Genomic DNA, 24016 nt, shown 5'->3' on the forward strand with positions numbered 1-24016 from the left:
AACGCAGCTCATCAAAGCATAATAACAGAAAATCCAAGTTGGAGTTACATAGGATCAATATCTATGATAAGTCTGGATATCCTTTGGAAGAGTATTGTTTTAGCTACAGAGCAAAAATTGCTATATCTTATGATTCTTCCAAGCCTTAACTTTCTCTTAGCTAATTTATGACTAGACTCTCAAGAATGTGGCTGCCATCCTGGTGGACTTTGAGCTGTGTTTTCACTATGCTTTGTAGAGCCTACTATTAAAAATTCTTTAGGTTCCAAAGGTTCAATCTCGAAAAGCTGCAATCACTGGCAGCTCTTTTCAGAAAAAGCCTGTGGATATCTAAAACCTTGATAGTGTTTAGCTAATAGACATTAGAGAGCAAGGCCTTCTGGGAAAAAGGCATAGACTATTGTTTGGTACAGAAAAGAGGAAAGAGAATATTCATTATCTAGGTATTCAATAATTGTTATTTTCATATATTGGCAAGGACATAAAGAAAAAATGGATCTATGCCTAACTTGGTTTGCTGCTGGCTAATATTGCCCCCTCAGCTAAGCTTATGTCTCTGGTTTCAAATAAAAAAGGATTAAACATCAATTACATGTAGATAATGCTATGTCATTTCAAATACCTATAAGACGAGCAGTGAGGCATGGTCAGCATATACCTTTATTTGGACTCTAAAGACCAGAAGGTGGTGAAAGAAATTGTCCTTTCTCTTGATGTCAGTCCCTCAGTGTATATTTCCTGTATTCTTTTAATTATATGATCTGGAGTCTAAACTGAGTATTGAATCATTTTTTTAAGACTAGGTTTGGAAGTGTGTGTATGTCCACATGCTGGCTGGGATTAGGTATGCTGGCTGGGATTAGGTATGTAGGGGGCAATTTAGATGACTTTCATAAGGAGACCCTTTCTCTCTCTAGTCTTGGTGTCCCACTCAATTGATATAGTTCATAAACTAGCTAGTCCATAGCAGATTCACTGGATCTTAGAAATAATGATAACTTAGTATCTCAAAGTGGGTCTGATGGCTTTAATCAAGTTGTATTCAAGAAGAGAATCTTATTCCTTTGGTTTGGATATTTTTAGGGTAATGCTGGCTTTCCTGGACTTATTGGAACTCCAGGCGACCAAGGCCCTCCAGGACCAGTGGTAACATGGACTCTTCTTTCTTTTATTCTCAACCTTTGTGTAAAAGTGAATAAGGATTTGCTAAGAGCCATCTTAATGAAGGAATGAACTAGAGGGAGGCACTAGAGGATCTGTATAGGGAATGCTTTAGAGGGCAATTAGCTTCAAGTCCTTACACAGTATATTTATTCAATATATACTGTTAACTTGAACATGGGGAAGATATTAAAGTGACTGGAGATTAATAAACATTTTACTTAAAACTTACTGGAGGGTGAATTTATCAATGTAAACAAAATGAGCAGCATTTATGCAAACAGGGTTTGAAGGAAACCCTAAAAAAATAGAATTATTATATTATATAATATAAATTCTATAATCTTAACTAAACTGACAATGTTGCAAGTCCACAAATATTTTTAAAGTTTTGGGACTTTAAAACAAAAGAGATCAAAAGAACAAAATAGAATTCTAAGAAAGGTGTGATGGGTCCTTGTCTTGGCAGTCATTCTAAAGAAATGTTCCAGGAATTGCTTTGTGAGGCAGATAAAAAATTTTTAAAGTTCCCTGGGAGGTCATTTGGTATGAAGGGAAAGACTTTGGGGGCGATTGTCCTTTTGCCCCACCCCTTGTCCAATGAGGCTAGGCTGTCATTTCATGAGGGTTGGTACAGTGAGTGAGCCATGGGCTGAACCTGGTGGTTTCACTAAATGTAGGGTTTACTGTAGAGGAGCAATGAAGTCATAGAATCAAAAATCTTAGAAGGATGCACATGCTCATTTTAGATGAGAAAACAAAGGCTGAGAAGATTATAGTGACCTGCCTGAGGAGACAAACTACTACCTTGTAGAATCTAGATAAAAACAAAGATCTCTAGTCTCACAGAGTAGCTCAGGCAGGCCTATAGTTTCAAAGGGTTCCAGGAATGACTTGTTTAGCATTAAGTAAAGATAGGATGGAGGTAGGCAGCCTGAGAAGGAGGAATAGGGAATGATAGGAGTCTACTTTAGAACTGTCTCTGAATGATCCTGAGATCTTGAAAGGCCTTTTCCTGAATTGGATCCTAAACTATGGCTTGCTCTCAAGATGACCTGATCTTCTAAGGTTCTTCATGTACCATATTCCTGGATATCGTGGACTCTGAGGTTTGGGACATACCTCCTAGGCACTTGGACTTTCTTCCTTAAGGGATCAGATTTCCAGGGCCAGGAGTGAAGGGGAAGAAGGTGGATTTGTATTTGTACTATGGTAACCTTGTGAGAATGTTTTGCCAACTCTGGATAATAATGTATTGGACCTCAGAATCTTATATTTTAAACTCATTTCTGTTCTTTCTAGGGTATCAAGGGCCCCAAAGGTTTGGCAGATGTGACGGTAGGTGAACATTTTAATTCTAAACCTTATTCTTTTTAGCACATGAGACTTTACGCTTTCACAAAAGAGAAATCTATAAAGATTCTTTTGTTTTTCCTCTTACAAATTCTTTTAGTACTTTAAGTTTATAGACTTGCCTCTGAGATGTTATAATCATATCAATGAAAAGAGTAGAATGTATTTTGAATCATCATGGAGGCACTCTGGATGTTTTTGAGTACTATTACTGGTTGACATGGAGGGAAAGACTTTGAGGCTACTACCCCTGTGCAATATGCCTTTTTGCAGAGTTCAAAAATTGCTTATAAAGTATTTATAGGCCAACATATGGTAGAATACATCTTCGTGTTTCATGACATACCTGAAAACAATCTCAAAATTATGATGGTTTTTCATCTCACATGCACAGAAATACTACTGGTGCTGGGGGAAAGGAAGTGGAGGCAAGTGAGAACCAAGAAGTGATAGAATCAAAGGATAAACAGAACAAAAGAGATCAAAAGAACAAAATAGAATTCTAAGAAAGGTGTGATGGGTCCTTGTCTTGGCAGTCATTCTAAAGAAATGTTCCAGGAATTGCTTTGTGAGGCAGATAAAAAAATTTAAAAAGTTCCCCATATTTACCTATCACTAATAATATGAGCACTCTATTGTATATAAAATACATTTTAAATGTTTTTAAATATCCATTTTATCTAGAAATGTAAGTTCTGGATCATTTCATCTGCTGTTACAATTTTTGTGTTTTCTATTGTAGCTTTAAAAAGCTTCAGAAAGGCACTAGTAATATCCAGATGACATGTCACGAAGGAATATGCTTCAAATTAAATATTTTTCCTTTTCTGTCTTTCTCCATCTTTCTAACAGCCTTGTGAAATCATTGATGTCATACAAGAAAAGTGCCGTAAGTAGTTTGGGAAAGGCTCAAATGGGGGCCATGGTGTGAAGTGGGATAGGTCATGATCATGGACTAGGGACATAAATGACCTATGGATTTGACTGAGATTTGGGAGGTAACATTATCTATCATGAGAGGCTCCTAAAAAAAAAGATTTTATTTATTCATTTGAGAGAGAGAGAGCATGAGAAGGAGAAGGCGCAGAGGGAGAGGGAAAAGTAGACCCCTTACAGAGCAGGGAGCCTGATGTGGGGCCATCCCAGGACCCTGGGAACATGAACTGAGCCAAAGGCAGAAGCTTAACTGACTGAGCCACCCAGGTGCCCTCTCATGAAAGGCTCTTATAAATTAATATATCAGCTGGTCTCCCTTTGGGTAAGTGATCTTTGTCAATGTGGTCTCAGTGATGAAGTGGCTGAAAGGCATGCTATCTCAACAGTGAAGAAATTTCCACTATAATGTGACACCTCATGAAAGGCAATGTCAGTTGCACACTTGCATGTCTGCATCTCAGGTGCTTCTTAACACAAAACAAAGAGAAGTTTTGTTATTTTAATCCCATCCATTTAAATAAGAGGAGTAACCAGGGAGACTTCAATAAGAAATGTGTCCTTTTTAAATTTGCATTATGTTTTAAAAATGGAATTACAAATCATCAGATCTTAATATTTTGCCACACTCCCAGATTGAAATTTACTTAGTGTCTTCAGTGTATTCCAGGATATTTGTATCCTGTAATATGTACATTTCTCCACTCGCTAACAAGGGGAAAAGAACATTGATTTGGCAGAGTGCTTAATTCGGGTGCTTGAGTTTTCCTCTGCTTATTCAAACTCTGTGTTCTGTCCATTCTCATTCAGTTGCTGTTCAAGGAGATTCTGGAGTCTTTTTCCCTAGAAATCATAAAAAAATAATACCATAGTTTTGACCACAAAGGATAATGTCAGAGTTGACCATGTCAAAAGTTAAAACTCCTTTATATTGAAGAGCACTGTGAGGTCAAAAGCAAAGCGAAAAATGAGGAAAAATATATACAATATAAGCAATGGACCCAAGCAAAGGACCTAACCTTTTTGACTCTGACATGTTGAAATATATACAATCGTTCCTACTCAAGCATTTTTCTCTACAAGCACAGATATTTCATATTTGTTGAACCTAGTGTTAAAAACTCTTAGATTGAAAATGGGCAAAAGATATATATATATTTTAATAATAAATTTATTTTTTATTGGTGTTCAATTTGCCAACATACGGAATAACACCCAGTGCTCATCCCATCAAGTGCCCCCCTCAGTGCCTGTCACCCATTCACCCCCACTCCCCGCCCTCTTCCCCTTCCACCACCCCTAGTTCGTTTCCCAGAGTGAGGAGTCTTTATGTTCTTTCTCCCTGTCTGATAAATAATAGTGAAAGGGAATAGAAGGGAAGGGAGAAGAAATGGGCAAAAGATATTAATGGAAGATTCAGAGAAGAAAAAATACAAATGACCAAAAAAACCTGTAAAAATGTTTGACTTCATAAGAAGTCAAAGAATACGAATGAAAATGAGATACTTTTTTTGGAAAAATAAATGAGATGCAGTGAAAAAAAAAAGAGATACTTCTTTTGTCTCTCCACTTGGAAATATTTTTAAGATCAGAAAAAACTTTCTATCTAAATTTGGGAAATATATAAAAGTGCACATTGCTGGTAAGAGTGTCAATTGGTACAACTTTCTGAAGAGCAATTGGACCCTGCATATCAAAAACCATAATGATAGAGATTTGTATAGCACCATAATTGAACAGAGAGGCACAGATACATGTACAAGTGTGCTAATCACAAAGAGATTTTGGTGGGAATATCATATCTATAGTGAACTAGGTGATACCGCTCTAAACTTATTGATGAAAAGAATACATGGTCATCATACACTAAGTGAAAAAAGATTCAGAATAGGATGGTCCAAAACACTGATCAAGCTTCAGCTGGCAGGAAAAGGGAAAGGGGAAGATTATCTTTTTGAAGTTGTTTCTACTATTTCTCTTATTCCATTATTCAGAACTTAGTAAGATAGCTCCCCCAATGGGAAACGGAGTCTTTATTCCAGGCACCCATATGCCCAGACACAGACTGGGGATCTACTACTATAGAAAAAAAGAGAAAGGGGATCCCTGGATGGCTCAGCAGTTTAGTGCCTGCCTTCCGCCCAGGATGTGGTCCTGGAGTCCCGGGATTGAGTCCCACATCCGGCTCCCTGCATGGAGCCTGCTTCTCTCTCTGCCTGTGTCTCTGCCTCTCTCTCTCTCTGTGTCTCTTATGAATAAATAAATAAAATATTTAAATTAAAAAAAAAGAAAAGAAAAAAAGGGAGAATAGATATCGGGAGCAAATAGAGGTCTTTACCAAACTCAGGCAGGAATTGGAGAAGGTCACTGCTTGAATTTCTCAGAGGAGATGGTTTTCACATCAAGGCACTCAGCTGGAAAATGTACCACTGCCTACATAAACTAACGATGTCTTGTTTTTTCTTCAAAACAATTTCCCTTCCAGCTTGTTCAGCAGGTAAGTAATGTATCTTCCTATTCACTCAACTTCACCTGCTCAGACGCATTGCAGAAAACCTTAAATCTGTGTGTCCATTGTGTCAAGGTGTTTCCAAATGCCCAGTGTTCCCTAGCGAAGTGGTCTTTGCTTTGGACATGTCGAATGATGTTTCCCAGTCGGATTTTGAGAGGATGAGAAACATTCTATTGTTTCTGTTAATGAAGATGGAAATCAGTGACAGTAACTGCCCAACGGGTGCCAGAGTGGCCATCGTTTCATACAATGCCAAAACAGACTACCTGATTCGCTTCTCAGACCACAAGGGGAAGCCCTCACTCCTGCAGGCAGTCAGGAGGATCCCCCTGCAAGGGTCATCTGGCAGCAGGAACCTCGGGGATGCCATGAGGTTTGTGGCAAGACATGTATTCAAACGTGTGCGCTCTGGACTTCTCATGAGGAAAGTGGCTGTGTTCTTCCAGGCAGGCTGGACTCATGGTAGGGATGCCTTTAGCACTGCCACTCTGGAACTCAGTGCGCTGGATATCACCTCTACGGTCATCACCTTCACGGAGGAACACAACCTCCCCAGTGCCCTGTGGGTAAGCGGGGGAGCCATGGAGGGGGTGGGGGCTTAGTACCTGCTTTTATCCCTCTATCAAGAACCACATTGAGTGAAAGCTTCAGAGGAAGAATTCTCCAGAAATCAATGTGTATGCATGGGAAGCAGGGGTCCTCAGTAGGGACCCTGCTACTAGTGTTGTACTAACTGGCCACTCTTGAGTGTTTATTCTGTGCTATGTGCTTCACAAACATTAATTTATTTAATATCCCAAAACTCTATGACGTGGGTATTACTATACATCTCTGCTTCAGAGATAAGAAAACTGAGGCTTAGAAAGGTTAAGTATACCATCAAAAGTCAAAAACCTAGTTATTGGCAAGACTAATACTATTTCCCTTCAGAGCCTATGCTTAACCACTACGCTAAATTATATCATGAAGGTCTGTAGAATCTTCCTTCTTTCTCCCTTCCCTTCCCTTCCCTTCCCTTCCCTTCCCTTCCCTTCCCTTCCCTTCCTTTCCCTTCCCTTCCCTTCCCTTCCCTTCCCTTCCCTTCCCTTCTTTTCTTGGGGTATAAAATACATACCCATATAACAAACTGGGTAAAGGGCATTAGGTTAAAATGTACAGCTGGATGGATTTTTAGAAATGTTTAAACCCTTGTGACCTAGACATGGTTCAAGATATGGAACTCTTTCAACATCCTATAAGTTTTGCTCATGTTTTCCCAAACCATCCACTCTGCAGAGTCACTGCTCTTCCGGCTTCAGTCACAGGAAAATAAGTAGTTTGACTTGTTCTGAGCCTTCGTATCAATTGAAGCCTATAGCATGTACTCTTTTGTATCTGGCTTCTTCCACTCAAAGTAATGTCAGTTCTCCTTGTTTATCTATGTTGTGTATATGGGTAACTTATTCTTCTTTACTACTATTCTGATCTATCCTAAGTGTGTATATCACAATTTATGTACCTATTCTCCAGACTTGGCTTTTCTAACTGAAATTCACATAACACATTCACATGGAATATATGGGATGATCTATCAAAAAAAAGAGTGGTTCTCCATTTAAGAGACTCCAGGATGCTTATGAATGTCAGTTTGAACCATGTGACATTGCCAATATTCAACTGTGTTAGACCTGTAGAAATGAAAATGTCATATGGTTCAACCTAAATAGCTAATTAATTTAGCTGTGCTCAACCATTTAATTTTCTCTTATGAGAAATGGTAGGTGACAGATACTGTCGCAACTGTGAATATGCTTCTGAGAATCAATAGGTAAAATTGTGATGGCTTGCAAACTATTAGACTACATACCTTTGGTTTTGAGAAACAAAGTTAAGATGCAGAGGATGAGTTCCTTGTTTGCTATTACATCCCTCTTGTCCAGCAGGATGTGTGGACAGATATGGGTTGGCAAGAGGGCGGCTGTCAATAATTTCCTGAATGGATTCATAAAGGCAGGGTGTAATCAAATAACAGTTAAAATTAGGGAGTGGCTCTTTCATCAGTGATGAAGTGCCTTTGGAAAAGCCCCTTCGTCTTTCTAAGTCTCATTTTGGTCAGCTTTAAAATGGAGAGAGGGTCACAAGGGGATGTTATCTAGTTCCCTTACTGGTGTAATGATATATTTTCAAAAAGGCATCTCCCTGGGGACCTCGGTGGTTCAGTCGATTAAGCATCTGCCTTCTGGGGATCCCTGGGTGGCGCAGCGGTTTAGCGCCTGCCTTTGGCCCAGGGCGTGATCCTGGAGACCCAGGATCGAATCCCACGTCGGGCTCCCGGTGCATGGAGCCTGCTTCTCCCTCTGCCTGTGTCTCTGCCTCTCTCTCTCTCTCTGTGTGACTATCATTAAAAAAAAAAAAAAAAAAAAAAAAAAAAAAAAGCATCTGCCTTCTGCTCAGGTCATGATCCTGGTGTCCTGGAATGGAGCCCCATGGCAGGCTTCCTGCTCACTGGGGTGTCTGCTTCTCCCTCTGCTCCTCCCCCGACTTGTGTTCTCTTTCTCTCTCCCACTTTCTTTCAAATAAATGAAATAAAATCTTTAAACGAACAAACAAAAGGCATTTCCCTAACATTTGGAGAGTGATCCTTGGGGATATAATTATGTCCCCCAAATGCCTGTCAGTGTGGCTCTCTGAAAGGATCCTGGGCAGACTGTTGGGATCTGATGTAGTGTTAATATTTAGTCAGAATGTTCTTGCCCTCTTAGTTGCTTTGGGTTCCAGATTACAGGATATAATGGTATGTGAAAAGTATTTGCCAGCTTCAGTATACTTGGACCTCATTTCCATCATTTGTCTCTGTTCTTTCTATTTCTTGGGGATATTCTGGCCCCAAGATGCTGGAAACCAATTCTGTTTCCTAAATGTAACAATGTAGAAATGTTACATGGTGCTAAATGGTGCTTTCCAGCTCAAATGTAATGGATGACCTCGTTTCTGTTGACATGGGCAAGGAGAGAAACCATAAACATGACAACTCCCTTCTCAGGGCCTGTCAGAAAGATCCTCATCTTTTCATAACTGGGCTTATTGCCACCTTTAACCTCCCTCTACTCCGTGTGTTATCCTTAGGGGGATTCTGTTAGGAGAGTAGGAATATCCTGTAATTTGTCTTCAGAATTATCTGCCTGAGGAATCTCTTTGACTCTTTGTGAGGTTTTTGTCTTTCACGTCTATGCTATTTTATTTCACAGAACAACGCCCATATGCCCCTTCTGAAAAATGATAGTTGTTCAATTTGAAATGATTGTATAAACAGATGCCCTAACTTCTCAGTCCATTTAAACATGATTCAGAGGCTGTGAGGGCATACTTAAAAGATTTTAATTTAAAAGATTTTTAAAAGACATTCATTGAGTAGCTTAGTAGGGCTAAGAAGTTAGCCCTAAAAATACCAGTTTTGCAGCATTGGACTATTTGTGCCTGGATCCAATTGGCTGTGTGTGTCTCAAAATATTTGCTCCGTTTTTTTAAAGTTAAAAAGCAGAGGATTATAGGGAAAATGCAATTTGAGTGCCAGGTTTCAAATTTCATTTTTCTTTATGAAAATTCTAGTGCATGTTCCCTTGAAATGGTACCTAGGAAAATGGCTCACGTTTATTGACTCAGGCACTGTGCTAAGATCTTTCCACTTATTGATTCACTTAATCCTTATTACAACCCAGCAAGATAACTGTTATTATGGGCCCATTTTTCAGATGATGAAATGGAGACACAGAGAAGTTAAATAACTTGCTTAAGATCTGGAATTCCCATTAGCAATGAGATTTTGAGTTCAAAAGTCAAAAAGGGGAAGAGGGTTTAGAAGTTCTAAATTCTTCCCATGTATTAACTCATTTTATCTTTACAACACTATGAGATAAATCTATGAACTAGCCCTATTTTTATTTCTGTGTATTAAAAAAGAAGAATCCAAAGAATGCTGGCTATCATGGAGACAGTAAAAATCAGCTTTAGAAGATAGAAACATTAAGAGAGGTAAAAAAAATTGGGGGGTAATTTTAAATTTTGGTATAATTTCAGGATTTAGAATAGTTAAAGGAAGACTTTTTTCCCTTTTATTTTCTTTTAAAGAAAATACTGGGTTGCCTGGAGAGGCTCTTTCAGAGGCCATGGATAAGCTACTGCTGAGGCCTTTTGGGTTGTTGCTTTCCATTAGATTGTTACTCCTCTAAGGCCAGGATCAGCAACCAAGGGTAGGAATTAGGCAATGAGACTTTACACTCTCTTTCTATTCCATATGTTATCTGGATACATTTTCTTGGCACTGGGGCCTCAACTCATTCACCTATAAAATGGGGATAAACTCACAGATTTGTTATAAGAGTTCTAAGAGGTAGCACCTACAGGGACATTGGACTGATACTTTCTATGTGTATATTTGGTGGATAGCCACTATTATTAGCATCTCTTCAAGGACCTTAAGAGTGCCTCTTTGCCCAGTGACTATTAGATTAGACAGCTTATGGGGCACCTGGGTGGCACAATTGGTTAAGTGGCTGCCTTTGGTTCAAGTCATGATCCCAGGGTCCTGGGATCGAGTTCCGCATCAGGCTCCCTGCTCAGCAGAGTCTACTTCTCCCTCTCCCATTCCCCCTGCTTGTATTCACATGTATGCACATGATCTCTCTGTCAAATAATAATAATAAAAAAGATTAGATAGCTTCTGTTTAGTAAGCACCTATCAAGTTCTAACCACCATGCTATATGGTTTTTCATGCTTTTTCACCTTAACCCCTCACTACTCAAAATATGGTCCCAGAACCAGTAGCATGAGCATTACCCAGGTCCATGAGAAATGCCAAATCTCAGACTCTACCCGTGATCTAATTAATTAGGCTCTGCATTTTAAAATAAGATATTTATTTATTTATTTATTTATTTATTTATTGCCTGCTCGAGCAGGGGGAGGGGCTGAGGGAGAGGGAGAGAAAGAATCTTAAGCAGACTCTGTGCTAAGCATGAAGCCTGATGGGGGCACGATCCTAGGCTCTGTATTTTTAACAAGACCCCAGATGATTTGCATGACTATTAAAGATTGAGGAGTGTTGGTCTAATCCTTGTAACTGTCCCACAAGTTAATAATGATAATCTGCATTTCCCAGGTGAGGTAAGGGAAGGTCAAAGGTAAACAATTTGTTTTAGACTGCATAGTCCTGGAATTTGCATTCCAGTCTGTCAGGTTCCCAAGTCCCACTCTACCACCTGACACCTCAATCCAATGCCAACCCCTGATGTTAGCTGGAGAGTCCAAGGGAGAGGCAGCTGTTTCACGCAGTCTTGGTGGGATGGAACCATGCCAGCTGCAAGGAGCAGGGGCTAGACTTAGGCTCCTGGCATCTGTCACAAGTTGTGTGACTACTCTCTCTACCTGCCTCTTTCCCTACCTTGCCTATTTTCCCTTGTCCTCCAAGTTCTTGACTCAACTGGAAGCCAGATGGTTTCTAAGCCTCCCTCCTTAGGGTCCAGTTAAGTCTCCCTCTGTCCAAGGCAAATCCTCCTCCACAGCATTTGCTTTCTTCCCTTCTATTCCCATCCATCCAAGCCAAGAGCCTCCCTTAGCTCAGTCCCAGGAAAGAACATTGTCCCATGACCCTGGCAGCTTTATACAGGAGCTGAAACATTGGATTGAACCCTGTGAGTCTCTGTAGCTCAGAACTCATGAGGACTTCTTTAAAAATTGAGGGTTTAAGGGCTATCTGAATCCTTTGAAAAAATATCTATCTAGGAAACAAAAGAAGACCTTAATGCAAATCTATGTGCCATGTCTTCTCCTCTCCGTACACTCCTGTGTTTATTACACAACTAGTCCCAACAGACCATAGCTGGACATTCAGGAATGAAGTTGGTTGAGAGAATTGCCAAAGGCATTGATTCAAACTGCCATAAGGCTTTGCGCCTCAAGCAGATCACTTAGTCTATGTTTAAGGTACTCTATTTTAAAAATTTCCGTCTCTGGACTGATGGGAAATTGCAGTAAGAATCACAGAGCCAATTTTCTCCTCTTCTTACTGGATTCCCTCCCACACTCCCTGCATGAGCTTTCCCAGGAATTATCTTGCTTACCTTATCAATGACTAGGACCATGCTGGCAAGTTCAAATTCAAAGTAATAAGAGGTTTGTTAATGACAAGTAGACACAGATGAATCTATACTGAATCATAGTTCCCTATGGACTTCCATTGTGTTTTTGTGTACTTGTTCCCACAATTTTATTTTTGTAAGAGTAGTAAAGATTTTAAGTGTGATCATAAAATTATTCTTCCTAAGAGAAGTTTTTAAAAAGATGTAAGTTTTGTAACTATTCCAATTCAATTGAATTTGGTAATTTTCCAATAAGCAGACAACAGATGGAAGAGTTACATCCTCTTGGGTTGCTCAGAGTAGAAAAGGTAACACAGTGTCCTGAACATGAGGCAAATACAGAAGACTGGAAATTAGGACCAGGCTGTGTTGAAACAGGAAGAAAACTTGTGGCATTTGTTCAGACTATTAGCTCTCTTGCTGAGGAATGTGAGGTGCCAGAGCCTTGTCCAAGGTCACATCAAAGACCTTAGGCAGATCAAGGACTAGGACCTGGGATCCTGCCACAGAATCTGTTAGTGCTACATTAGACTCTTCCCATGGGTCAAATTTGGGGGGATATTTGAATTTCTTTGACGTCTTTCATAGTACCTTAAAAATCCACACAAACTCTGCATCTTATAACACTACTTCACCTATGTTTCCTGTGACTTAATAATGTACCCGAACTTAGCGTTTCCACACAACGCTTGGAATAAAATGGATGCTCCTAGGGTTATCTCAGTTTTCTTATAGCTCTGGAACACTGCTGTGAATCCTGATTTCAGCAGCATTTCAAATGGCCTCATGTGATTTGTGGCCATGTACGTACCTCTACTGTTCTCTATAATCCTTGGTGATTAATCAGGTGATTAATTTGGTTTGGTCAGTACTCAGATCTGATGACCATGTGGAATAGATCTGAATGTTGACTTTTGGCAACTCTGCACATTTTCTTCATGTCAGCCTCCTTCATCTGGCAGGGGGTTTCAAGGGTATCAAATATGCTGTGTAGCTGCACAGTGGAGGAGGGTGTTCTCTAATCTCTGGGGAGTGGGAACACTAAGGAGAATTCTATAAACAACTATTTATCTGCCTCTGGTTTGTACATGCTGTTCCTCCACTCTGTACATGCTGTTACTCCACTCTGTAATTCTTTCACCTGCTTCTTTACTAAGTAAGTATCCTACTCATTCTTCCCAAAGTGCCAGATGTCACTATCATCATCAGGCTCCCTCTATGACTTGTGCTTCAAATGAATCTTCTTTTCCTGTGTTCCTAAAACATATCATTGGACCTCTTTCTTTCTTGAAAATTGTTTATCCATCCTTCCTGCTAGGATTTAAGATCTTTAAAAGGGGTGACTGTCATTTTTGTACCTCTGTAGGGCTTGTTAAAATTTTTTATTTAGTAGCTATTTAATCAGTCTTGGTTGATATGAATTTCTAAGTCAGGAAAAAGCATAACCCTGTGAGGAACAAGAGAGAATACATTTGCCTTTCTTCTTAAGAGTCTTAGGAAAGTTTCCATGTTGTTTTTGTGTTGCATTAGCATGCACTAAAGTTCAACTTTTTATATTTCTTTCTCCACATAGATATTTCTTTCAAGTAAGCTCACTCTGAGAGCTAAAGTTGAGGGTATGCTGCAGTCCCAAACAGAAAGATTGAAGAGCTCTGTAAGGAGTACAAGTTATAGAAAATCCTTTTCCAAAGTAACCTTTGCCCATCTTCTCTCCCTGAGGGTAGTGTGACATCTTCTAGTCCCTAGCCCCTTAATTCCAGAGGAGGCTCCAGAGCCTATGTGGTCCTGGCCACAGGGATGAAGGAGGAGAAGCTGCCCTTCAGTGGGGCCCTGTCCTTCATGTTTTGACAGAGAGCAGACAACGTGATGTACATGACTAATCTTAGATATCCAACCTCACATGCAGAGAGAAATAATCTGACAGCATTCTAAATTTCATCATGAGGTGGAAGTCCTGCAAATTATCTGCATCTGTCAGGGAAACTTAACTGTGTAACCATTCATGTCCAAGTCTCAGTGGCTTAACATAATAAAGTATTATTTCTGCCATCATTCACAAGTGAACATGGGTCCTTTGATGTGGGTGTGGAGGGGAGTAGTGTTTTTGCTCTGTGTAGCCATTTCAAGACCTGGGCTCCTATCAATGGACCCATCACACAGAAGGGCCTCAAAACCTTTTTATGAATCCTCTACCTTTGGCTGGCAGATGTGCACACACAGAGTATCATGCATGCACTGGAAATGGTATCTATCTACCTACATGGCATTGGCTAGCCCCTACTTGTGGTCCCAATTAATTACAAGGGACAGTCTACCTTAGGAAGACCTTAGGAAGAAGGCCTTAGGAAGAAGAGGGAGTAGGTTTGTTGATTAACTAGTTGATTGTTGATTAACTAGTTGTCACATGAACTTACTGGCTTTATTATTGTTATTAATAGTTTGCTTTTAAGCTTTGATATCAATTATTACATTAATCATAATTGGAAAGGCTGAAGGAAGGACATAAATAGATTTGCCATCCCTCCAAAGTCTTCCCTTCCCCGAGTCTTCCTCACTTTTGTCTTCTGGCTTTGGTGTGTACCAGCCCTGAACACCTAGACTATGTGAGAGAGGCCTCCCTTCCTATCTATCTCTTTTCATTTTAATGGTGTTTGACCTATATGGCCATCTCCTTGGAGGGTCTGCCTGTTTGTGTTAATAATTCCCACCACACTGCATTTTTCATACTGCAGACAATCATTAAACATTTATGGAATTTATAAATGATTGAATCTTCAACTCCCTGAACTTCATTCCAACACAACATAACACTGGCTGAATTTTGCACACATTTGAGGCTGAAGACCCGCATGTCCCCACAGCGATGATAGTCTAACGTCTAGGTTAGAACTAGAGAACTAAATGACAATAATAACTGTAATAGGTAATACTAAATTATTTATCTGTATATAATTACATAAAATCTCTAAAAATATATGAATGTCTTTCTCATCTCAATTAGAAAAAAAGCATGAAAAACATGACTTGAAATTTAATTTAGCTACTGATAAACTTGTATATGTGTTTGGATTAGGCGGATGGAACCAACAGATTTCATCTGTTTGTCTGGGAGACTGAGATTCAGCAGGACCTGGAGCACATGGCCTATTGTACCCTCTGCTATGGTAAGCCTGGACAGCATTTATGATCAGATTGATGTCTTTAGAACAGGATGAATTCATTGGTGGCCACTGGCCAGATCTTCCCTGCAGATGTGTATTTACTTGAATATGTGCAGAGTCTTAGAATCTGAGAATTCCTGTGAAGTCTGGATTTCCAGTTTTTCTTAGGAATTGTCTTAAAAATCACAGATACTGCATTCCTTCGTAGCCACAATCAGCCCGAACTGAGTTTTGGCTGACCTCTTTTGATGGGGGCAAGTGTCTGTGAGTGTCCCACAGTCCCTTCCATCCCTATTGTCTTATCCCTGGTCTGCTCTGCTTATTTTACCTGTCCTACCGGGCTCCTGTAGATGACTTAGCTTATGTTCCTTACTTAGTGTGCAAGCAGACCTCTGAACTAAGAGTCAAGAATCCTGGGTTCTAAGCCTGGAACTGCCATTGAGCACTAGTGGGATATTGGCAAGTCTTTCAATGTCTCTAGCTTCCATCACTATACCTGCACTCCATATTAATCTGTGCCAGAGAGAACTTTGTGCTAAAGTCCATGCATGCCCAGGTGTAGAGAGCTCTCATCCGCACCCATGGCAACTGGGGCCAGAATGAGTCCTATAGGTGAAATTGAAGAAAAAAGGGAATTGAATTGTTCCCTCTACTCTATCCATACTTAGACCTAACACTGCTATGAGAGATTTAGCCCTGAGAACTTCAGTTGAGTCGCATACCGTGACTGCTGTTTGTAGAGTATGTTACAGTTGATGAACTGCTTTCACAGCCATCAAATGATTTGACACATGGTCTGGGTTGCAGTTCCTTCTCCTGTAGAAGCATAAACCTAGCTGGTATTCATTGAGCTTGAGCTCTTACTACACACCAGGCATTGTTCTGAGTACTTGACTCATTTTTTATTTAACCTCACAAACAACTTCATAAGGTACATACTATTATTATTATCATTACTATCTCCATCTGACAGATGAAGAAACAGGCATGGGGAAGGCTGAATAATTTGCCCAAGGCCACACATCCAGTAAGAGAACCAGGACTGAACCAGGCAGGTGTCTGTGAACCTAGGGATTAGAATGCCACAGCCTAGTGTTTAAAAACATTAAATGTAGCATTAGATTGTCTAAATTCATTCTCCTGAAAAATGGGCATGATTGCTTACATTGCCCACGAGCTCACTATGTCAACACAATGCAGGTAGCACTCAGCAGCATCCATTCTTACCGAGAGTCTGGAAATGTATTTGCTGGGAAGGGAAGGGAAGGGAAGGGAAGGGGGAAGGGAAGGGGGAAGGGAAGGGGGAAGGGAAGGGGGAAGGGAAGTGTGGTAACCCCAGCCTCTCCTGGTGCTTCCTCCTCAGACAAGTGCAGACCATCCCCAGAGTGTGTACAGAGCATGCCAGGACCCCTGGCAGGGGACATTGACATTGCGTTCGTGGTGGACAGCTCCTATGGCGTTCCGGCTGACTGTGTACCGCACGGCCCTGAGTCTAGTGGATGCCGTGCTCGAGGACCTAGAGGTGGCTGCACAGCCTGGCGTGTCCCCCCATGGGTCACGTGCTGCCCTGGTGATGCACACAACTCCAGACTTCTGGCCGGGTGCAGGGCTCCCCCCTGTACTGGAGGGCTTCCACCTGACATCCTATGGCCAAAAGACACAGATGCGGAGGTACCTTCGCGAGGCTTTGGGTCACCCTCTGCAGGGAGCTCCCGCCCTGGGACATGCCCTGGAGTGGACTCTGGAGAAGGTGCTCCTGGCAGCCCCTCTGCCCAGGCGGGTGCAGGTCCTCTTTGCCATCGTGGCCAGTGAGACCAGCAGCTGGGACCAGGAGAAGCTACGGACTCTGTCCCTGGAGGCCAAGTGCAAGGGCATCACTTCTATTTGTGCTGGCCTTGGGCCAGGGCGTGGGTACCCACGAGCTGGCCGAGCTAGAGGGTGTGGCCAGCCTTCCCTCTGAGCAGCACCTGTTGCACCTGGAGGGAATCTCAGGCCCAGAAGTAGCCTATGCCCAGGGATTCACACAAGCCTTCCTGAACCTTCTAAAAAGTAAGCACTGGGGATGCCCTGAGTGAGGTGGGGAGAGGAACTTACTAGAGCCTAGTGTGCACCTTTACCCTTACTGAGTCTGTCCTCTGGAAAGTCTCTAGAGGGCACCCTCACCTGCATTTCCTGAAAACCCTGAGCTGTCATTGCCCTGATGCTGTGCCAAGCCCAGTGCTGTTTTCTTATCTGGAACTTCTCCTTTGGTGACTAAGAGGCCTCGGTTTTCCACTTAACCTCTTGGCTTTTCTCATTTACCAAAATGAGAATTACAGTCTCTTCCTTATGTGTGAAGCCTACATTCAAATACATGTGTGGATGGACTTTGAAAGCACCAGTGTTGTACATATATAAGGAAGAGTTATTGTTTTTTTTATTTTTTTAAAATTTTTTAGGAAGAGTTATTGTTATTCCTATATCCAGGTATATGGATTACAGAATCCAGTGGCATATAACAGTGTGTCTCAAATTTTAATGTGTGCACATATCTTCCAGGGATCTTGTTAAAATGTGGATTCTGATCCCTGTCCTTTGTAGGAGGTGAAGGAGAGAGTTGTAATAGATGGCTGGTAGCTTAGTGGCTCTGAGGGTGAAGCAGCCTGGGGGAATTATTTTTCTAGTCCATTTCAATTTCATTTTACTTTATTTTTTATATTTTATTATGTTAGCTTTAAGTGTATGTTTTGGTATATTCTTTAGTGTTCTGATTTTATTTTATATAATTTATATGATAGGATGAATTTTCTGGCTTTATTTTGTTTGGTTTTTATTTTATTTGCCTTTTTTTGGTGTCTATTTTATTGCCTTACTTGAATTTATATTTTTTTCAGTTTATGTCAGTGTATTTTTTTGGTCGTTATGTTTTGTTTGATTTTAGTTTTATTTTGTTTTATTGTATATTTGATTTTATCTTATGCTTTGATTTTTTTCTTTTAAATTTTATGTCTTAATGGGTAACATTTTGTTTTTATGCTTTATTTCACTGTATGTTTATTTTATTTTTAAGTTTTATTTTATGCTTGATTTGACTTGACTCGATTTTTTATTTTATTTTTAGGTGGAATAAACCAATACCCATCCCCTGAACTCATTGGAAAATGTGGGGGCCCAAACCGAGGGGACACTCTGCTACAACCTTTTAGGCCTATCAGGAGGTAGGCTGAAGGTAGAGCTGAGGTTGTCCCATAGCTCTGTCCCCTGTAGGAAAATCTCCCCCTAAAGAAAGGTCACAGGCAATGCCAGTCCTTTACCTGACTTGAACCACTGGGATGCTCCTGTGTTTTACAACTGATATATCTTGGTTTTTCTTATTTTCTAATGTTAAGAGTAATATAGGGCCAATATAACAAATCTAAAGAGCACAAGAAAAGCAAGGAAATAACAATTTTCTCTTCTACTATATCCTCCCAGCCTTTAATACCATGTCCCAGAGGCAAAACTAATAATGCTAGCCATATTATTTTGATGTCTGTGCAAACACCTAGGCAAACCTAAGAAACTAGCTAATTTGACACCAAGTCATGAGGAAGTGCTCAAACCTGATGTTTCTGGAGCCCACTAGGATCAGCTGGGGACTGAACCTCCCAGTTCTTATGGTTCAGTTTTGCAGTGTGAGATGGATTGTTTCTACGCAGGTTGCCTAAGCGCCAGTTTGGCCTATCTGGCTTTGCTGATGATCTGGAAGTACTTGAAGCAGCGGATGTTTTGGTAGAGGAGAATAGAAAAGCCACAATGAAATCTGTAACTCAGCAAGAAGCACTTGAAAATTATGAAAAGAATGGATATGGTGCTGAGAGAAACCGACAAGAAAGGCCTACAAGACAGAAACAAACCGGAAAAGAAAGAAATTCAGGCACTGCCTATGGTAAAAAAACAAACTATTTCTTGCTCCTTCAGTTGTCTTCATTTAAAAAAAAAAAACTCCTATGTACTGTGTTAGCATGCAAATTTTGGCTTCTTAGGCACTTTCCTTTCAAACGCACCAATTCATGTACGCAACTAAAGACATTAATTTAAGAACAAAGGCTAACTTTCCTCTGACTGTAAATCTGGAGCTGATCAGCAGTTATTTCAGGGAGTATTATGGAGACAAACCCTGTGAAGTGTCTACTTCGTTACCCAGAAGCAATGACGTATTGCAGAAATGGTGAACATACTCCTGACCTTGAAGGAAAATAGAAGGTTCCTTCATCTCTGTATGAGTGGCTACATATAAACTGACCAAGTTTAAGGAACACCGTGGATCCATCTAAAATAACTGTAGCATTGATTTTGATTACTGCAGGTATTGATGCAAACAGCTGAAAGAGGTTTCTAGTGAGTTGGAGGTCAGTCCTGCTTAGATTAAATGAGAGATAATTGTCCAGAAGTTTTGAATGTGCCTAGATGGTTCTCCAGCTGGGGCTGCTAGCGAGGTGAAAGTTATTTAATCCCACTGTGGCTTAGTTTTCTGATCTGTGAAGTGGGGATTATGTGAAAACCTACCTCATAGGATTCTTTTAAGAATAAAACTTGATAATTTGTGTGTTTGCCACACAGAAGGATGCAAGTTAGCTGTTAAGACACCAGCGATGTGTCCTATCCCTCAGATTCCAAAGCAAACACATGTCCAAAGGGAAATAACAAAAGCAAACAGACACAGGAATTGGCACTCGTGGCGCAGACAGCTAAACATAAACTTATCTTGTTAGTTCTCATATTTCCAGTGTATAATATCCTCAGATAATATTACTAAGGCAGTGATTTTTGGTCTTGGCTTTTTTTTTTAAAAGATTTTATTTATTTATTCATGAGAGAGAGAGAGAGTGAGAGAGAGAGGCAGAGGGAGAAGCAGGCTCCATACAAGGATCCTGATGTGGGACTTGATGCCGGGACTCCAGGATCACGCCCTGAGCCAAAGGCAGATGCTCAGCCACTGAGTCACCCAGGTGTCCCATGGTCTTGGCTTTAGATTAGAATCATTCGCCTGTGATTCTAAAAACTCTCAATGCTTAGACCTCACCCCAATTCAATCAGAATCTCTGCATGTGGAATTTACCCAGTGAGTCCACTGAGCAACCAAGTGTGAGAACTACTGCTCTAAGGCACCCTTTCCCACAAATTCAAGGTGAAAAAAATGGAGGAGAGCTTACTGGTCATCTAATCCTGTCCTATTCATAGCCAAACACTGAGGCTGGAAATTACCCTCAATTCCCCATACTCTGTAACTTGGTTTTGGCCAATTCCCCTCCTGTTGCCTTCCTGTTCTAAACCTTTACCACCTCCTCAAGCTCCTTTCCCCAGATCTCTGTCTCTAACAGATGCCTTTATTTTTTTGTTTTGTTTTGTTTTGTTTTTTGCTTTCAAAAGAAATAAGATGGCCAGCTGTAACCTCCTGTGACTTCCTATATGGTGGGCTGTACACCGTCTCCTCCAGCACTTCACTCAGAGAAAAGAACAAGCCCTTGTCTTCACGTGTGTTGAGAACCATCAAGAAAGACCAAAGGGCTCTTTCAGATCTGTCTGGAGCTCCTTGGGACTGTTAACCACTACTTTCCTTTTCAAACTCCCTCCTTTCTTGGCCTTAGAAATAGCATTCTTACTTAGTTCTTCTACTTCAGACCTGTCTCTTCTTGTGGGCTCCTCTTTCCAGGCCCATCCTCACAGGAGAATCCAGGTTTTATGGAATTTATTGTTGATACAATGCCTATCTCTAAGCCTCTATTTAAGAAAGAGAAAACAAAATTATTATAATTAAGGACAAAGTAAATATTTCTTTAGAACAGGCTTATGCAAGTGAGGAGCCCAGAAGTTTCGGCTTCTGTAATTTCATGGTGACCGCAATTCTTTCCCCCAGGGCGGGAGGGTCAGCCCTCTGAGGACTCTGTACACACACACTGGGGTGAGCTTTCCTGCCAGGACTTTGGCTCTCCCCTCTGTACTGATGACTCCGGTTCTTCTCCCTTCACCCTCTTGAGCTGCAGACCGATATAGTCACCTACCCTCCAGACTGTGCCGTGGCTCATGCCCTCAGTCCTCTCAAATGGGGACTCAGTTCTCAAATGAACTCAGTTAAATGAGCTCCACTCATCTTCACCATTCAAACCTTTTCCTCTTCTGTTCCTTTACTGGAATGCACCACTATCGATCCAGGAATGGAAAGTCAAAACCCAAACATCACGCTGGTCTTTCTCCTCTCCTTGCCTCCCACCTCCAGCTGGTGACCAGATGTTAGCGTGACTTCCTCCTCAGCATCTCTCAGGTCCATGCCCCTTTCCACATTTTCCCAAAACTTTGACTTCAAAGGTAACTGCAGAGCTCTCTGTCTGGTCTCATTCCTTACAGTTTGTCCTGTTTCCAGTTCCAGTCTGAGCACCAAAGTAGTTTTTCTAGTTTGCCTGCACATATGGCCATGTCATTTATCTTCTTCTCTAGTTCCCCATCGTTTAGAAGACAGCGTCCCCATGCCTACGTAAGGCACACAGGCCTCTGCAATCAGGTCCATGCTGTGGTCCTCTGGGGCCTCACTGGCTGCCACTCCCCTGCAGATGCTTTTGTACTATTTGCGTCTTGTGCCCTGTTATTCGTTCCAAATTGCCATGGAGGTGCTCACCCTCACCTGCCCATCTGCATCCTCTCCATGGTGTCCACCTGACTACCTCTACTCACTGTTCACTACTCACCTTTCACTACTCAAGTTTCACCTCTTGTTAGAGTCTGTTCTGACCCCAGGGAAGGTTAAATTTTCATGGCCTCCCTTGTGCCCCTGTATCTTCAGCCAAATTCTCCTGTAACACTGGCGACCTTCAATTGTACCTACTTCAATTTTCACCTACTTGTGAAGAATTAAGTGAGTATCCTTTCTTTTCAGAGAATCAGGCTGATCTTGGGATATTTTCAATTTCAGTGTTCTCTCCAAAGGACATAGATCTTTTTTTGGTTTTATTTTTTGTTTTTGTTTTCTCCTCTAGGTAGGGCTAGACTATACATACATACCAGGAAATGAATCCATTCCTATCCAACACTCCTCTTTCTTTCCTCCTTTTCTTCCTTCATTCCTGGATTTCATGGACTTGTTTGAGTAATACTGATGTAGGATCTTTCTAAGAAGGTAAAAGTTAATACTCATGGTAAAAATAATGCAGATGTAAAACTGGGAGCTAGCAGTAATTACTTGGCAATTATTGCCCCCCAAAGCTATGTCCTACTGATAAAATAAAACTGAAGACTCAGAGTCTCCCTGAAAGTTAGGTTACAGAGAATACTTCAGAGATAAAGCATTGGGATTTACTCACCTATAGCTGCACTGACCACCTACTAGCCGCATTGGCTATTTAAATTTAAATTTGAAATTAAGTAAAACAAACAAAAAAATCAGTTCCTTAGTTCCAATAGCCACATTTCAAATGATCAGTAGACACTGGGCATTTTTTTTTTTTAAAGACTTAAAAAAATTTTTTTTTTCTGGCTCCTTCCTCCCTCCCTCCCTCCCACTCTTTCTTTCTTTCTTTCTTTCTTTCTTTCTTTCTTTCTTTCTTTCTTTCTTTCTTTCTTCTTTCTTTCTTCTTTCTTTTTCTCTTTCTTTCTTTCTCTCTCTCTCTCTTCCTTTCCTTTTCCTTTTCCTTTTCCTTTTCCTTTTCCTTTTCCTTTTCCTTTTCCTCTCCTCTCCTCTCCTCTCCTCTCTCAGGTATTATTGGAGTTGGATTTGCCAACATATAGTATAACACCCAGTGCTCATCCCATCAAGTGCCCTCCTCAGTGTCTGTCACTCAGTCACCCCATCCCCCCACCCACCTCCCCTTTTACTACCCCTTGTTTGTTTCCCAGAGTTAGGAGTCTCTGATGGTTTGTCACCCTCTCTAATTTTTCCCACTCATTTTCTCTCCTTTCCTCTATAATCCCTTTCACTATTTTTTATATTCCCCGTATGAATGAAACCATATAATGTTTGTCCCTCTCTGATTGACCTACTTCACATCACAGTTCCATCCACATCAAAGGAAATAGTGGGTATTTGTGGTTTCTGGTGGCTGAGTAATATTCCATTGTATATATAGACCATATCTTTACCCATTCATCTTTCAATGGACACCGAGGCTCCTTCCACAGTTTGGCTATTGTGGACATCGCTGCTATAAACATTGGGGGGCAGGTGTCTCGGTTTTTCACTGCATCTGTATCTTTGGGGTAAATCCCCAGTAGTGCAATTACTGGGTGATAAGGTAGCTCTATTTTGAACTCTTTGAGGAACCTCCACACAGTTTTCCAGAGTGGCTGTACCAGTTCACATTCCCAACAACAGTGCAAGAGGTCTCCAACATTTGTTGTTTCCTCTCTTGTTAATTTTCACCATTCTCACTGGTGTGGTCTCACTGGTATCTCATTGTGGTTTTGATTTGTATTTCCCTGATGGCCAGTGATGCAGAGCATTTTCTCATGTGCTTGTTGGCCATGTCTATGTCTTCCTTGGTGAAATTTCTGTTCATGTCTCTTGCCCATTTCATGATTGGATTGTTTGTTTCTTTGCTGTTGAGTTTAATAAGTTTTTTACATATTTTGGATACTAGCCTTTTATCTGATAGGTCATTTGCAAATATCTTCTCCCATTCTGTAGGTTGTCTTTGAGTTTTGTTGACTGTTTCTTCTGCTGTGCAGAAGCTTTTTATATTAAGTCCCAATAATTCATTTTTGCTTTTGTTTCCCTTGCCTTCATAGATGTATCTTGCAAGAAGTTGCTGTGGCCAAGTTAAAAAAGGGT

General features: G+C 40.8%; 1 protein-coding gene across 1 annotated transcript in view; it reads left to right on the top strand.

Annotated features, from left to right (window-relative positions):
* LOC112661094 (collagen alpha-4(VI) chain-like) overlaps positions 1-24016 on the top strand; it is a 127796-nt gene that overhangs the window by 99275 nt on the left and 4505 nt on the right. The window contains 11 exon segments of the mRNA XM_035705178.2: positions 1084-1146; positions 2464-2499; positions 3367-3403; positions 5933-5944; positions 6032-6525; positions 15150-15240; positions 16601-16707; positions 16709-17116; positions 17118-17286; positions 18338-18434; positions 18915-19144. Of these exon segments, the coding sequence (XP_035561071.2) occupies positions 1084-1146; positions 2464-2499; positions 3367-3403; positions 5933-5944; positions 6032-6525; positions 15150-15240; positions 16601-16707; positions 16709-17116; positions 17118-17286; positions 18338-18434; positions 18915-19144 (1744 nt within the window).

Source organism: Canis lupus, chromosome 23, assembly GCF_003254725.2.
Source record: "Canis lupus dingo isolate Sandy chromosome 23, ASM325472v2, whole genome shotgun sequence".
NCBI classification, from domain to species: domain Eukaryota; kingdom Metazoa; phylum Chordata; class Mammalia; order Carnivora; family Canidae; genus Canis; species Canis lupus.